At 46.4% G+C, this 16,700-nt stretch overlaps 1 protein-coding gene across 1 annotated transcript; it reads left to right on the plus strand.

Annotated features, from left to right (window-relative positions):
* Positions 1-3,520: 3,520 nt before the first annotated feature.
* LOC104071676 (mastermind-like protein 2) lies at positions 3,521-13,510 on the plus strand (the record flags this gene model as incomplete). The annotated part of the gene is made up of 3 exons (XM_009581374.1): positions 3,521-3,724; positions 6,875-6,986; positions 12,528-13,510. Coding segments are annotated over 3 exons (1,299 nt in total), but the record flags the coding sequence as incomplete, so codon positions are not given.
* Between the last annotated feature and the right edge of the window lie 3,190 nt (positions 13,511-16,700).

Genomic DNA, 16,700 nt, shown 5'->3' on the forward strand with positions numbered 1-16,700 from the left:
AAAAGAAAAGAAAAGAGAAAAGAAGGAAAAGTCTATTTTGGAAAGTCCATATGTGTGTTAGAAGCCAAAACTTCCCTTCATTTGTACGAACACAAGTCAGCTGCAGCAGGGATAGTGAAAGGCAGACTCAGTCTTACATGTTTTGATTTGCTGCTAATTTAAACATTTGAGCATAATGTTCTTTGTGATGCTTATGAACAAAACCCCAGTTATGCTACCAGCTCTGAGGAGCTTTCACTGCCTCTGCCACTCTTCCTGCTTCTTGTAGGCTTTATATCTCACTGTACCATCAGAGAACGGGGTGCAACGCGCCTGCTTTGCACCTAGGGCACCGCTGTGCTGGAGTTTCGGCACCAGCAGAGCAGATGGGGTTTGCGGTGCTGGGTGAACACCAGCTCAGCCCTTGGCTGCTGCCCCTGCCGCAGCTGGCACCGGACATGGCCCTGCAAGGGCTGCAGCTCTCTGCGGGGCTGGAGGGACGCAGCGTGCACGAGCGGTGCCAGCAAGTGGAGCAGGAGTTGGGGGCGAACCCAGACTGACACTTGTCCCTGTCAGAGGTGTGATGCTTCCAGCCCGTCCCTAACACCCAGCTGGCTGCAGGGGTGAGCTCCCCGTCGCATCACCTCTTTGGAGGCAAAGCAGGGAGAGCGTTACCTTCCCCATGCAGGGAAACAACATGGTGTCACCGTGCAGGCAAGGCACCATGCAGGCAAGATGCTGGGCTGTCCCTGCAGCCCGCTGGGCAGAGGCGCTCCTGGGCGAGGGGACACGCATGTCCCACTCCAGGCCTTCTTTGGTCAGGGATTTCTAAAGTTAAAGTGCATAAACCACAGGCATGGGAACCCAGGAATGAAGTTCAAAAGGCCACCGGCAGCTTTAGATGTGTGGAGTCATAGTAAAGCTGCTGTGGTAAAGCCAGGCTTAGAGCAGGATGAAACAGTTCAATGAAAGCAGGGTAGCTCCAACCCAAATCTTCCCTTCCTCGGCAGGGATGTCGGAAAGCGTGCTTTGTCTAAGCGCGGGGGCAGAGCCCCACGTCCCTGGCAGCAGTGTAGCCCTTCTGCCTTCTGATTTGCAGCGATGCAAGTGTGGGGTAAGAGTAAGCTCGACAGCACCGGTTCACGAAGGGTCAAACTGCCGTGCAGCTAATCCCCTGATTTATGAGGAAACTGTTCTTCCTTCTCCCATCGCATTGCTGCTGATGGAAGATCAGCAGGCAGAAGTAACACATCGTAGATTCATAGGTTCACGCTGATGTTTCATGAACAGGAGAGAAAGGACCAAATGCAAAAAACCCCAAACTGGCTCCAAGTTGATGATTTATACTGTTTTCTCAGGGCCTGTTTGCCAAGCAGCTGATGTTTTGTGCCAATTGCTATTACAGAAGAGCTTTCTTTGATAGGTATCGTGAATGGACACTACGCGGTTTATCTTAAAACAAAATCCCTCCCCACGGCTTATATGCGCTGGCAGGGGATAAGGGAGAGAAAAAGTTGGGCTTTGTTGGGGGTTTTTTTATGCAGGACTATGAAAGTGCATTTGGGGGAGCCTGCATTATCTGTGCAAAAACACAACAGATGAATTCTATTAATGGATGTAACATGTGGCTGGGTTCAAGCTAGAGTTGTCATTTGAATACAGAAGTCAAAGCCAATTTATTGAAACATATTTTTCTTTTCAAAATATTTTAAGAAAGACAAAAAAGTTTGCGCAACAACTTGGCAAGCAGGTCTGTTGAGAGGAGGTATTTTCTATCTTGCAGCTAACATAAGGGCTGAAAAATGTGGCAGTGCCGAGCAATCCTGGATTCCTTCTGGAACTGAAAGAAAGTGTGCGGGATATAATTGTGTAAGAGCCCAATAAATTTTGAAGGGTGGGTTTGTAACACTGCCTTGGGGGCTGCAGGTGGCTCCAGAAGAAAGTCATGGTTTTTATTTCAGTAACAGACGTCAAATACTTTATCTAGCTAGCTACGCACTCGTGTGGCCCCATCTAAAGCCACAGAACTATTTTAAAATAGAAATACCCATAACTATCATTGTCTTTCTTCCATGCCAGATGGTAGAAAGATAAGTTGGATTAGTCTGTAGTGTGTGTGTGTTATTGGGGGTGGGGGGGTGTGCAAAAGCTAAGGCACAGAAATGAACTTTCCTGGAGTTTGCAAAGTGATGAGCATCAGTGCTCCGCAGTCTTCAGGGCATGAGTAGGCTATGCCTGGCCAGTCCTTGCTTCACTGTTGGTCAGTCCGTATTTCCCTGGATGCCATGGGAGGCAATGGCCATGGAGCAAAGCTTTACCTGGGTAGTAGACCAGACCTTGGGGCTACACCTCGGTATTGAGAGAACCGCTGTATAACAGGGACCATCAGACTGCAGCTGTCAGGGGTTCCTGTGTTGCAGAGCAAATACACTGCTATATTATGGTTATACAGAATTAAGTGGTTTGGTTCCTATGGTGAATTACAACAAAGTGGAGTCAGAAAACTGATGTTTCTCATGACTCTTGTGACCTCTCCAGTGTCTCCTATTTTCCTTGCAGCTGGGCAGCTAAGGAATACCTGACTATCAAGTGATCCAACATAGGCTGAATATTTTTGTGGGGTAACACATTTTTGTGTGTGGACTGAGAAAACTATTTCCTACATTTGGTAAAGGTCCAAGTAAAAAACAGTGGTGGAGCAAGTAGACAGAAAACATATTGCTGCCAAGGGAAACCACGGGTAAAAGAAAATAAGCAGCATGTTGCCATCCCATATAGGTTCTCATCCTGTATGTACATGGTCTGAGTTCCCAAGTACCTTCCCCATTGCCCCCTGAGATGACTTTTTGCCATTCCTTCCTCATGAAGCTGCACACAGGGAAGAGGAAGCGGAGCTAGATCCATCACAAAGACCAGGGAGACCCTAAAGCCCTCTTCAAAGTCCTGTCTAGTTACACATTTGTTTTACCAAGGAAGCTGATAAACTCTAAGCCTATTTAATCCTGCCGCTAATGGGAGACAATTAGCAATCTCTCAGAGATTGCTCTTGTCAGGGAGGTGATGGGACGAATGAAAGCGGCACCACTCACCCCACTGCAAAATAACAACTTACCGCTTCTGCATTTTCTAAGAATAGATGCCACTTCTAGCAAAGAGTCTGTAACTTCTTGCCGCTGCTCGCCAGATGGTAGGAACCAGCAGACGCCGAGTTTGTTCCCTTGTGGTCAAACAAACTGCCATACGGCCCGATGCAAGTTTCCTGAAAGATCCCCAAGACGGCTCTGTTACTTCTGTTAACGTTTCCCAAGCTCCTGGTACAACATTGAGGTTTTCCACTGGAACCACCTGGCACATTTTCAGAGTCTTCCATGAGCGATGAAGTTACTCAATCCCCTTCTTATTTTGTCAAAGCCTTTGTATCGGTCGCTTGTCCTCTGTGGGCTGTGTCCTGTACTTGAGCTAATTGCATAAAAAGCATTATTTCCTTTTCTTGATGCTTGTTATTATTTTCATCCTTCACGAACCATTTCTTCTGTTTCAGGATCAACACTCTGTGGTAGGCCAGGGAGCTGGCCCCACTCCAAGCTCCAGTTCTTGCTCAAATCCAAACACTGGAAGTGGTTACATGAACTCATCCCAGCAATCAATGTTGAATCAGCAACTGATGGAAAAGAAACAGGCTCTGCAACGGCAAATGATGGAGCAAAAACAACTCCTTCTACAGCAGCAGATGTTGGCAGAAGCCGTAAGTTTTCCAATTCCTTATTTTAGATGGAAAAGATTATCGTAGAAACAATAGAAAAGAAAGCTAAGACCGGGGGAAGAAAGCCCCCAAAACTTCGAGGTAATTTTGGCAATGCTTAGACCTTCTAGGTCTTCATATTTTTCAGCACTTTGCTAAGCCCTTTTGAAACCTTTTTCAGTTTATATGAAACAACTCAAGTATCCAAGCTACTGTGGTTTCGTTATGAGAACCGTCTAAGCGTATGCTTAATTTGAGGCATATGAATATTGTCAGTGGTTTTCTTTGCAAGATAAGCTAAGGTGCACTGCTACACTACTTTGACCACAGAGGAAAGTTGACTTCCAGGCTCTGCAACCTAGGCAGCATAGTAGAAAGTGCCTGTGTGTAAACAAGGATCAGGTACATCGATTTTAGTGTTCAACACAAGTTTGTGTGCTTGGCTGGGATCATACATGAGTCCTCCTTTCTCTGTTTTTCTTTTTGCATTTCCAGATATTTGTAGCCAGTTCTTCTCTCTTCCTTGGTATCTGAGACACCAATTGGGAGTTTCTGGTCATTTTATGATGCATGGGGGATATTTGTGGTCTTGTTGGGAGTGATAAATATTAGAATCCACTGGTTTTGTTCCACTAAAACATCGATACTGTTTGTGCCATTGATACTGCACAAACTGAGTCAGCTGAAGGTTCTTCATGGCCCATCACCCATGGCCAGTGCAACTGGGGGGAATCCCAGCTGCCCAGAGCAGTAGCACGTGCCCTCTGCATCGTCGTATTCACCGTTCCTTGGTAGTCCTGCTTGCCAAAGCAGGAGAAGAGAGAAGTCCTAGAAGAGGAGCTGAGCTCGACATGCCCTTGGGGCAGGCAGAAAGCAACACAGGTGCCCTGTGGCAACTGGGGAAGGGCTGCAGGGAGGGTTCTGGGCAAGGACGGAGGTGACACCACACCTTTCCTTCCCCCAGGCTGCAATGACTGCAGACCCCGAGCCTGGGGCTTATTTACCTCAACCTGCATCTCTCAGGCTACAGGGTAGACCCATTCATGCTGGCCTCACATTTTGAATCCAAAACCTTCTTTTCTCTATAAAGATGTAGACTCAGAAATACTAACACATTTAGTGAATGCCATTCAGTAATTAAAGAACAACACAGAAGTGGAAAAACATTCACGTTTTTGTGGGGATGTTTTAAAAAAAATTATTCCATTTTTTATAGAGAATATCTTTTTGTTTACAAATTTATTTCCGTTCCAAAAATACAATTAGAAAGCTTGAGTTTGAAATTAAGGATTTCATTTGTCCTATGAGGGAAATATTTGTTGACTTTTTAATTTATGCAGAAGAAAACTGCAGTTTCAAGTCAGCTCAAAACGCTGCAGTTTTCTGTCAGAGTTTTTAGCAGAACAGAAAGTTAATTGCTCATGTAGCTTTTCTTAAAAATAAGTAAAATAAAAATTAAAATCACTCTACAGAATGCGTTTTTTTAATCAGCTTGCATTTGCTTTTGTATCGTGTTCATAGAAATACACACAAAACCTGCCTACAGTTTTTACATGTATTGCAGGGATTTCCTGGGAGATAACTCGTCTTTCTTCTTCACATGGGTTCAGGTCGAGCGGTATGTTAAAATGAACCTTATAAATCTTCATCAGACCCCTCAGTCCCAGAGTGCATTAAGGAAATACCTAAATATCGCAAGAAAGGCTCTCCTCCCAGTGTTGTAAAGTGCTCCTGGCAGAAGAAAAAACAGATTTTTCATGAGAAGGTCTGTTTGCGTGTTGTTTTAAGGCAGAAGATCTCCAAATTGTCCCTCTGATGGACATCCAACACCAGCCAGGGCCTGACTCTTTTTCACGCTGACAAGCCAGTTTGCCATTCTAGCAGCCAGGCATGAAACTCAGGCACATTGCAGAGAAGGGGTGAAGCCAGCCCAGCAGCTGCCCAGTAGCCACGACTCCAGGAGACATGTGCGCACCGGCAATGACTTACAGTGACTGAGGTGGTCAAACCCACATTTTCCTGCCGTGGGGCCATGTATCCCAAGGAGTCGTTGCTCGTGGGTGGGCAGTAGCACTCTGGAGGCATCAATTCACGGTGATGCTGATCAGAGATTTGCCATTGACTCCAGTGCTTGCGCTTCCCAGATCTTTATGAACACAGGGCAGTTAGTCAGATTTCAGTTCAAGGACTTGGATTTCTATCTTCCCTTCACCAGAGATGTGCCCAAATATAAAAAAATCTCCCCTACTAATCAGCTTTTTCTGCAATCTTTCCCCGCTGTCCTTCTCCCAGTGCTTGCACTCCCAGTGTAAGAGGAATGACAGCACCACATACGTGTACGGGGAAGCACAGGGCAATGGTGAGTAGTATGAAAACCAGCCAGCCCAGCCCAGCACTGTCCTTGCTAAACCCTGGCCATGTGTCCTGCTGGCATCCCTGGTGAGGAGAGGCACCAGGGAAAACAAAGCAACAGGTTTTGCTGATTTTTGTGGGAGCTCCTCCAGGATAGAAGGAAGGAGAGAGTGAGGGATGGGCATGGCTGGGGTTGTGGATGACAAGCTGAAATGTTCTTTGCCAGCTGTGCACGCTGAGAGGTCAGCATAGGTGAAATGGGTTAATGAACATTGATGCAGACAAGGGTCAGGTGTGGACTTTGCAGGTCTGGACCCTCATCGCTCCCCAGCTGCATCCCGGCTGTGTGTTTGGGTTAGACCTGGGTGTTCGGCCTGCCTCTGTGCTTTCTCTGAAAGAAAACCCAGCTGCACAGGCAGGGGGGGAGCCATGAGGAACCACCAGGTTCCTCTGTCTGATGAGGATGGTGAGCAAGAAGGTGCAGACATCGGAGGACACTTTGTACTGCAGTGCAGACGTGGCCAACGTTCGCATAGGCTGAGCAACTCTCAGTGATTTTAAGGAAAGTTAGACCAGATACAATAATACCTCAAACACAATACAACCAGCAGAAAGGTTTCCATACAGCCTTCAGTGGGTGATGGCACAGGTTCACAGCTGCCTCCCCTGTCCACCAGACAGGGTGAAAGGAAGCAACACTTCAGCTTTGTAAATACTGAGAAAAGAAAGTGGTGGGCAAAACACAGAGCCAGGAAAGCATAAAGAAAAGCAAATTAATATATTTCTACTCAAATCCTCTAGGAGAAAATCACTCCACAAGATCAGCTGAACAGACACTTGACACGACCGCCACCAGATTATAAAGACCAAAGAAGGAACGTGGTCAACATGCAACAAGCAAACCAATATCCTGGTAAGTGCCCATGTGCTAAATGAAACTGTTTCCTTCCTTCCTTCCAGCTGGAAGACCATCCAGAAGAGTCATCTGTGCACTGATAACAAGGGCCTGATTTTCTGGGTATCCACTTACATCACCGCAGAGGCAGTGAGTGGTGGCTGCTGCTCTCCTGTGCTATTTGCCTTACTGCCCCTCACCACTGAGAAGTGCTGATACATGATCTGGAGAACCAGCTGGTGGTTCATCCAGGCTGATGCTGCATGTCTCAGGCACAGGGAATGACTGAGGCAGTGCACCCAAATACTTGATACAAAGGTGTCCTCTTGACTATGCAACCTCACTCTATCCAGATGCCTCTCTCATGTACATGGTACGTCTTGCTTCAGAGCCTGAGATGAGAACTATCCATCCCTTTGAATGGCAGCTCATGTACAGTGTGAGGACCCTCATACTGATATTTAAGTATCTCATATGACGCCATCATGGGCAACCAGAGCGAGCATCTCAACTTTTGGTCTGTTTAACATGCCACGGTCATGGCCTCAGTGCTGCTCTACAAGCAGCATTTCAACAGATCCGTCAAACAGTGGGGTAAAAGCCCCTGCTTTCAGCCAGAACTGCCCAGGGCAGAAAATGCCCAACACTTCAGGACTAATCCTTGGTTTTAGCTCTTGAGCCCTCACCTTTTTGGAAAGTCTAGTTTTGGGAGCACAGGACTGCCTATTTGGCTTTTCATGGTGTTCATCTTGCTGGTTAGCTGGAGGCTGCTCTGAGAGCAAAGGCAGAGTAAGGAAAAGATGCTGGGGAGAGAGAGGAGGTGGGAGGAAATGCAGCAGATGGGATCAAAGGATGGTCTTTATACTGCAAAGCATCTGCGCATTTAAGTATAAAAAGGATCCTTTACCTTCTACAATATCTTTGTATACAACACACTGAGGAAAAAAAAGATGTTTTGGTTTGTTTGTTTTTCCGTAACTGTTGTCTCTGCAGATTCAGCCACGGATCTGAGTCTTTCCTTCCTACCTGTCCTTTGTAGCAAAACTTTTTCAGCTTCTATTATGTTTTTAACAAGTTTCCAAGTGCAGCTCGCTCACGTGCCACCCCTCTGCCCAACCTGCTGGCCATGGCGCCAACAGCCCGGCTATGCGTGGACAGGCCAGGCTGGCCTGCTTAGGCAATGTTCATGCACTCCTTTGCTTTGTGTACAAGTTCTAGCAGCGATAAGATTGCTGCAGTCTGGAAACTGCTGCTTTCTAACGGGCCTGAGTATTTATCATCTTCAGTAAATCTGCACAAGCATCACTGATGCCAGCGTAATGACCCATGGTGAGGGCAATGCTACGGGGCAGAGAGAGCCCTGCTTGCCAGCTTGGTACCTCCTGCGCTCATAAAACAAATGTGTTGGCAACCCCAGCAGTGTGCTGGGGTATCCCGTGATTTGGTGTGTTGTTTAAAGGCTCATTCCTGGAATCAAATGATTAACTGAGATCCTTGGCTTTTACTTAAAAACAATCCATTTCTAGCCTGAGAGAGAAAATGGAAATGACTGCAGCCACATTTGTGAAAGGCTCCAAAATAAGCAGATCGCCATTGTTATATGGCTCTTCTTGTTGTTCTTAATCTGATGGACTTTTTGCCAATCTCATGGTATTTGGAGTCCCATCTCCTGGGTTTGAGACATGTGGGATTGGCAGCACTTGTCCATTCAAATCTCAAGTCCCCGCTGAGTGAGCCCAAGGAGGAGAGCAGCTCTTCAGGCGAGCCTGGGAGAAAGGGCTGTGCTGGGAGTTCGCAGCAAAGCTACCAGATGGAGCGATTAGGAAACTCTTGCATAAGGGAGTAACAGCAGGGAATCTGTTCCCTTTTTCTGGGAATAGCTTTGCTCAGGTCAGGGAAGAAGAGACAAAAAGTTAAATAAAACTACATAGGGGCTTGGAGACACTTGGTTATTTATTATTTATTATTTTATTCCTCTATGCTTTTCCCCATAGTGCCATGTCACGGCAAGAAACCCCCAAGACAAGAGCAGGTGAATCGGGCAGTGAAGGCGTTTCTCCAAATCACCGTAGCCTGGGGTGCCCAGCTGCTGTACACAGCACTGCTGGGGAAGACATTTCTTCCCATCTGGAAGAAATCAGAACGGAAAATATTTGCGTTAAAAATAAAAGGATAAAAATAGCAATACAAAGAAAGAGGAAGCTTCATCTTTTGCACAACAAGTACAATCCATGTCTCGACCACTTGTGCTCTTTAAAGAGCGTGGCGTTTGCAGGAGCAGTGCGATGGTGGCCCTGGGGGCTGCTCAACAGCTGGCAGGGTCACCCCGGGAGGGGCTTCATCCCAGCAGCAAGAGAAGTGACTCCACAAACTTGTAGTTCAGCTGGAGGGAGAGAAGCAGCTCTTTTGAAATGCCACCGATTTCTGTGCCATTCCTCTTCTTCAGCACCAGCATACGGGAGCAAAGAATCAGGGCCCCCATCTCTATCAGCCCTGCGAAAAGATGTTAGAGTATTTCCAAAAGGGAGTGAGCAACACACAGCCCACTAGCAAAGCCAAAGATGGGGCTAATCGTGAGGTTGCCTGCTGAGCGCTGATTTTCTTCTCTTCATTTCCAGAGCTAAATTCAGTTAGCTCTGGAAATTCAGGGGCTCCCTGGGACAACAGGGAAGAGAATCTGATTGTACCTGTGGGGGTAAAACCAGGTGGACTCCTCATAGCATCTCCTGTCCCAGGGACTGCCCAGCTCAGGGACTGAATTTAGGTGCTTAAGTTAGGACAACATAATTGTTAGGACAATTAGATTCTCTATAGTCAAGTGTCTCCTGCTTGGAGCCAGTTTGTGGAAAAGCCTGCCTTCCAGGATGAGGTATATATGTTTATATTGATTTGGAACAAGCAACTCTGGTTGTGGAGCCACACTCAGTGTTAACAATGATTTGGGAAGAGATTATCTTTAAGTACTTAAGGAAAAAAGGAATCCTTTGATCCATTACTAAATGGAAATAGCATATGTATAAAAATAATGCAGAAAAGGCAGAAATGTATGATAATTTTTTCTTCGGTTCCAGTCTGAGGGAACTGAACATCATTATGGTGAAATTTCAACAGGAACAGTATATTAAACAGCTGTTTCTAAACATAGACTTTTTAAATATGTATGCGCATGATTTGTCTTCAAGAGTTTTAAAAGAGCTGGCTGAGAGGTTCTCCAAATTCTTAATGTTACTTTTTATTTAGTCTTGAAACTCCAAGGAAGACTGCTAATGCCATGACAAAAATTAAAAGAGTAAGTAGGTAATTGCAGCCCTAGTGACCTACTGCAGAGCTCAGCAAAAATACTGGGGAGCTGATACAGCCTGAATAATAAAGAATTTAGGAAGGGAATATAATTAATGTCAGGCAACATGGGCTGATGTAAAAGAATCTTTTCAAACTAGCATGGTATTTTTTTCAATGAAACCACAACTTTGGTTGATAAAGGTAACAGTTGTTCAGGTAATGTCCTTTAAAGCATCTGACTTCGTACTGCCTATTTTGGTTAAGAAACCAGAGTGATACAAAATTAACATGGCACATAAGGAAATGGCTGATAGATATCACTGGAAACAGGCTGTGTGATTGCAAGCGAAAGAATGAACAGTCTGAGATGATGCTGAACAAGAAAAAAAGAGCTTACTTTACATCCATGTTGGAGATGTGCAAGAGCTTTTACTGTGACCGGCTGTGATGTGCAGCCTTGAAATCAAATGTGGAAAACTGTCAAGTTCTGAAAAGAGCTTAGAAGGACCGAAGGACTGGAAAACATGCCACATGCCGAGACTGATGTATTTGGAGAATGCTGCAGGCATGATCACAGTCCTGAAGCACCTGTGCAGTAAGAAGGAATTGATGATGGACCAACTAATAAAATTAATCACACAGACTAATATATAATAAGATTTGATGACGTAGTCAAAGTTAGTCAAATTCAGTCTGGTTTTGTTGTATGTATGAAGGATCAAACCAAGGCAGTGTCCCATGTCCAACAATTGCTACTTGTTGCTACCTATGAAATAGCAAAGCTCCAGGGCTGTATGTTCCTCCATTCCTCCTCTGGTAGAGGATCAGGGAATTCCCGAAATGCGGTGGTACCTTGGTAGCAAGCCCATTCAACAGCTTTTCTCACACTTTGGGAGCCACCCAAAAGTGGTACGAGAATTTAGCTTGTACTGTGCCATGTGGCAAAGATTTCCTCAGCTGACCCACACGCTGTGTGAAGAAACATCTCCTTTTGTTTGCCTTGAACCTGACTTCTCCTAGCTGCACTTCTTGTAGGGCTTGTACTGGAAGCGACAGTAGCAAAGGGAATTAAGCTGTGGAGAAGCTGATTGTGTGCAGAGGGGGGTTCTCCACAGTGCCACCTACGCTGGCTGTGTTTAGAAAATGTTTGGTCTTCTTCAACCAGTCTCTCAGGGATTAATTCAGAACCTTGCACTGCATAAGTAATCAGCCTACATCGCACAAGTGACTTATTGTGGCCTCAAAATAGAGACTATGTAGCCACAAATCTCTCACAGAAGTCAGCTTGTGTCGAGGTTTGGAGGCTGAAGAGAAGCAAAACCTCTCTTCTTGTGATTCATTGGCAGATGTCAGGTACAGGAAAATCCTCCACTGAGCAGAATTAACCACGAATGGTAGATTCGTGCTAACTTATAACTTCTAGTTTTCTGATGCACAAAAGGTGATGTTCATGTGCAGCAAATGCCTGCACATCGGGTATCATGTGTGGCTCCCTCATGGGCAAGTCAGCTTCTTCAGGGGCAAATGGCCATAGCCCAGCTGGGAATGGAGCTCAGAAGGGGCACGTGGGTGGCACTCGCCAGGCCATGTCCTCATGCCTGCTCGGCCGCCACGCGGGAGGACAAGCAGGTCACAGACCGGGCTGAGCTGCTCTCCCAGCACCTGGCTGGGAGGGAGGTTCTGAGTGTTGCAAATGTGTGAGACACAGTCTAGGCTCCTGCTATCATCTGGGACAGGCATTTCCAGAAGGGATAGATACCACTGCTGTAGGTGTCTAAGAAAGGTGGAAAAGGGGCCCGATGATGGTGCCTATCACTCCCCATTGTCTCTAGAGGGAACCAGGATGAGCCATGCCCTGTAAGGAAGAAAAGTTCTCGATCTTCTCTGCCTCTGCTCACTTAGACAGGCTTTGTCCTGTCCGAGGTGTCTAGCACTTCTGTAAAAAAAGGCAGAAAATTCTTCTCTCCTGCCCAGTGGTTCTGTCTGTCTTTCCCTGCTCCAATATTTCTCTTACAATGAGCACTGGTTTTGGCTTACCTGATGTCTTCTGAAGGGATGGAAAGACCACCAATGCCTTGATATAGACCAAACCACCCTCTGGATGATAGGCATCTTTAAGGCCTTGAGCAAGTTCATGCAAGTCCTCTTAAGAGCAAAGTACCTCCTTCAAGAAATTCTGCTGCTAGAAAACTGGATTTTTAACCTGTTGGTATTTGAATGACACCACGCATTGATGTGCTCATGTTTGTTTTAAGACTTTTGTTTTCTCCTTTCCAGGTGGTTCACCAGCTGTGAGTATGAGTTCCAACAACATGTCCTTATCCAACCCAATTTCAACTCATAGCATCATGCCCCAGAGCTCCAGCCTCATGTCCACCCCCGCTGGGACCCGAATGCCTTCTGTTCCTGCCGCTCGGAGTATGGGCTGCTACGGGAACCTTCCTTGCAACCAACCAAGCGCATACAATGTGACTTCAGGAATGAACCAAATGCAGCCACACAGAAACCAAAATCAAGTTCTGCCCAGTCAGAATAACCCCATGATGTCTCGACAGCAAACCATGACGCAGGGAAACAACATAGCGGCTTTTGGGACGGGGTCTGTGGTCAACTCACAGCAAGTAAGACCCAGCTTGAACCATGGAGCCACAGGTATCCCCACACAAAGGCCAGCCAACGTGATGATCACAGCTACTGCCACTGCCCAGAATTGGGCCCCGCAAGAAGCTGCAGTGAAGCAGCAGGATGCACTGAAACCCGCAGGGGTCCGTTTCCCCACCGGCACTCCGTATCCTAGCCAGTCTTTGCAACGCAACGTAGGCAACCAGCATTTTCCTCAACGTGCATTGGCACCTCTTAATCAGTTAACAGCGGGAGTCCAAATGAGGCCTCCTCTAAACCAAATGCACCAGACTCTAAATGGACAATCTGCTGGCTCACTACGAGGTCTCAGCATAAGACCTAACCAGCTGAGAGGACAGACTGTGCCTACCTTGAATCAGCCAGGAGCAAGTATGACACCCCCGTCATCTCTGCCATCAACCAGTTTCACATCTACCAACCAAAACTCTCGGGCTTATCAAGGAAGTGACCATGGTAATGACCTAGCGTTTGACTTTCTGAACCAGCAAGGTGACAGTATAGGACCTGCGCTCAACAGTGACTCAGACTTTATAGATTCTTTACTGAAAACGGAACCTGGTAACGATGACTGGATGAAAGACATCAACCTCGATGAAATTTTGGGGAACCACTCGTAAGTGACAGTACCAAGGGTGAACCAGTTGAAGAGGCACTAAGGACATTAGCTTTCTCTTTAGATGCCAACAACCTGCTTTATTAATTTACACTCCAGTAACTGGGCTGTCCTTTAAAATACCACATAGGGCGACTGCCCTGTTTGAAGAGTTGCTCTAGGAACAAAACTGAAGTCTCCCCTGATGGAACGATAACATAAGTGATATTCATGCCTGCCACAAAGGAGTGAGAACACGTGAAGGGTGCGTTCCCCACGTCAGTGCCCAGCACATAGCAAACCCATCCGTTCTTCTCACGAGGGCTGCGTGGAAAAATGTGTTTAGCTTCCCACACACGCAAACACCAGACAGTGGTATGGGTTGTGGAACATCATTTCTCTGAGTGCAAGCAAGAGCGCAAGTGGTCCAGAGCTCTTCAGTCATCGTGTTCGCAGCCCTTAACTTCCTCGGGACTACTCTGCCCTGACCGCATCAGGCCCTGTGTAAATCTCATTGCGTTACAAAAGCTGTTTACTTCTACACAGTACAAACTCACATTTGCTTTCCCGATGATTTTGGTTTAAACCCTCTATGTTTTGTAGCACACAGAAGGGTAAGTGGTCTCGTCCAAGGGAAGAAGGAAACAGATCATCCGGTGCGTGACTCAGTGTGCTCTAGCGTTCGTTTTCTCCCTTTCATCAGTGCTTGCAGCAAGTATCAGAGGAGGCTACTGTCCTGCCAGCAGCACAATCATTTGGGGCATTGAGGGAAACATGAGATGAACTACACCAAAGCTCAGGATCCTCACTTTGCCACCTTGCCCTACCCCAGGGACTCCAGTGACTTAATGGACAACTTAAGTGAGAAGGGTGCTCACGATTTGACCCTCACCGACTACTTTCCCAGTCCAGCTTAGAGGAGGGCAAATGCATGAAGTGGCTCAGCTAAGCCACTGTCCCCATTTTCATCTTAACCCACGGCGAGCGTCAGGTAGTTCAGCCCAGTCCTCTTCTATCGAACAGATTTACCCCAGCAGAAATGCCAGCATCTCTGTCTGGGAGAGGCTACCGTTTTGATTGCACAGCATTTTGGCTCCATCCTGCTTTCCCTTTGCCATATGGGGGAGTTGAAAGAGGTCCAATGATGGCCCAGGTCCCCACAGCCTCCGTCGGGCAGAGTACGAGAGGCTCTGCCCCTGAAGCTAGCACGCAGCAGTTATAACCACCTGGGTTACTCACAGTAGGAGGCTCCACTCAGCCACATCTGTGCTGGTAAATGAAACAGTTTTGGGGAATATTTCTGGGCACTGGACTCAATCATCTGTTCCGGGCTGGGGGATGGCCCACCTAACATTGCCCTGAGCAATTTCTGTGCATCACTAGGGAGTTAACCTGGGGCAAGGACTATTCCCATAGACAGTTTGCAGCCACCTTGCCTCGGAGGCTAACAGAGCAGAGCAGTAAGGATACAGGTTGTTCCACACCGCTTCACCTCAGTGCCAGGGAACAGTCTCGACTGTTAAATTTTCTCCTACAGGCTTGGTCAATAAGGGCATCAGAAGGAGGTGCTATGTCACTATAAAGCAGCTCCGCAGTGAGTCAGACAGGAGGATTCATAGATGGGAACAGATCTTGCAATTCAAATGAAAATGCTGTTCTTTAAAATGATGTGGTGCGACATGTTTCACAGCCTCCTCTGAATTAGCTAAAACTAGATGTGGCAAAGGAATACAATGCCTACGTTCAGATGCCTCGGTGCCAAGAGGCATTGCTCTGTCCCGTGCAAGTGCTTTATTCGTCCTTGTTAGCGGCAGTGGGATGAGTAGACTACTTGACAATAGCCTCTGCACTTATCTGACCTATTTCTCAAGAGAGGTTTTAATAAGGCCTTTCCAGTCATTTCACCCTGTCATTTCACGTGGGCACAATTTTTCATGATGTTTCAAGAAGCATCGTCACACAAACGAGCACCAGCACCTCCAGGAAAGGTGTAACGTGGGCATTTAGCTAGATATGCCAGTTGAGGCAGGCTGGTCCGTGATGCTGTTCATTCCCAGACATGTTTTTCATCACAGGGACAAGAGAGCCTGCTGAAGAGTCCCTTCTGCTGCCCCAACTAGTTACACCCCTGCATTGTGTAACGTGGTGGCTCAGCTGCCCAGAAAGCTCCCTCTTCTCCCCAGTTTTGGCTGGGGTGCATGCGGTCCCTTTGATACGCCAGTACAAATTTTTCCAAGTCCTTAAAGAGCTTTTCAGCCCGGGTCATTGGCACCCCACCTAAGTTTGGAGAGATACAGACGCGATCTAACAAATGAGTCCCCTATAAATTGTGCAAAACTAGACTGAAATAGTAGCTACATGAGTTTAAAGTGGAGGGAAGATCGGCTCATCTGTCTCACAGACAGGCACACGCCCCGTCCATGAGCAGGTCAGCAGTGACTGCTGAAGCTCTGGTAGGAACAGACGACTGCGATGACACTAAGGCCGAGGCTGAGTTAGTATCATCATGAGCGATGGGCACTGAAGTCTGGTAACTTCAACTACCCTCACATGCCATTGAATAAGCCACCACTGGTTTCTGTATTAAGACCAGATTGTTTTCCAGATCCTCAAATGACGTAAAGAAATTGTTCAGTTGAGGAGCTGGTCCCAAGACTTCAGGATATCATCCAGTGGTGGATTCAAAGCTGAGGCAGTCCCATTGGCCTCAGCCTGGAGTTGAGAAGACACTGGGCTGTGAGTGCCATCCCCGGGATCAAAATTTCATCCTGTCTTAAGTAAGTTCAACAAAGGTAGAGGCCATTTGCAGTCCTGTAAACATATGCCTGATGCATTTGAAATGTGAGCTTGTGAAAGACTCTTGCAACCAAAACTTGAATCCAATATCATTTCTTCAGAACAATTCTATCTGAACGGAGCTAGTGTCTTTTTTCTCTTTCTTTGCAATGGCTAAGTGCACTACCCTTATAGTCTATTTTTCATCATTGACCGGGCACTCTTCGCAGTATTTGGTTGTAAATATAAAGAATTATTTGTTTTGTAAACTTTTGTAAAAAAAAAACCACAAAAAGTAATAATATTTTGGTAGGAATAATAAAAATCATATTATTTGGGTTATATTTATACATATGTGAAATAAATATACTATCAAAAAGTTGTATTTTATACAAAAAGTCAACGGTTACCTTTTGTATTCTATATACAAAGTTTTGTAT

This window comes from Fulmarus glacialis, unplaced genomic scaffold (genome assembly GCF_000690835.1).
Source record: "Fulmarus glacialis isolate BGI_N327 unplaced genomic scaffold, ASM69083v1 scaffold46037, whole genome shotgun sequence".
NCBI classification, from domain to species: domain Eukaryota; kingdom Metazoa; phylum Chordata; class Aves; order Procellariiformes; family Procellariidae; genus Fulmarus; species Fulmarus glacialis.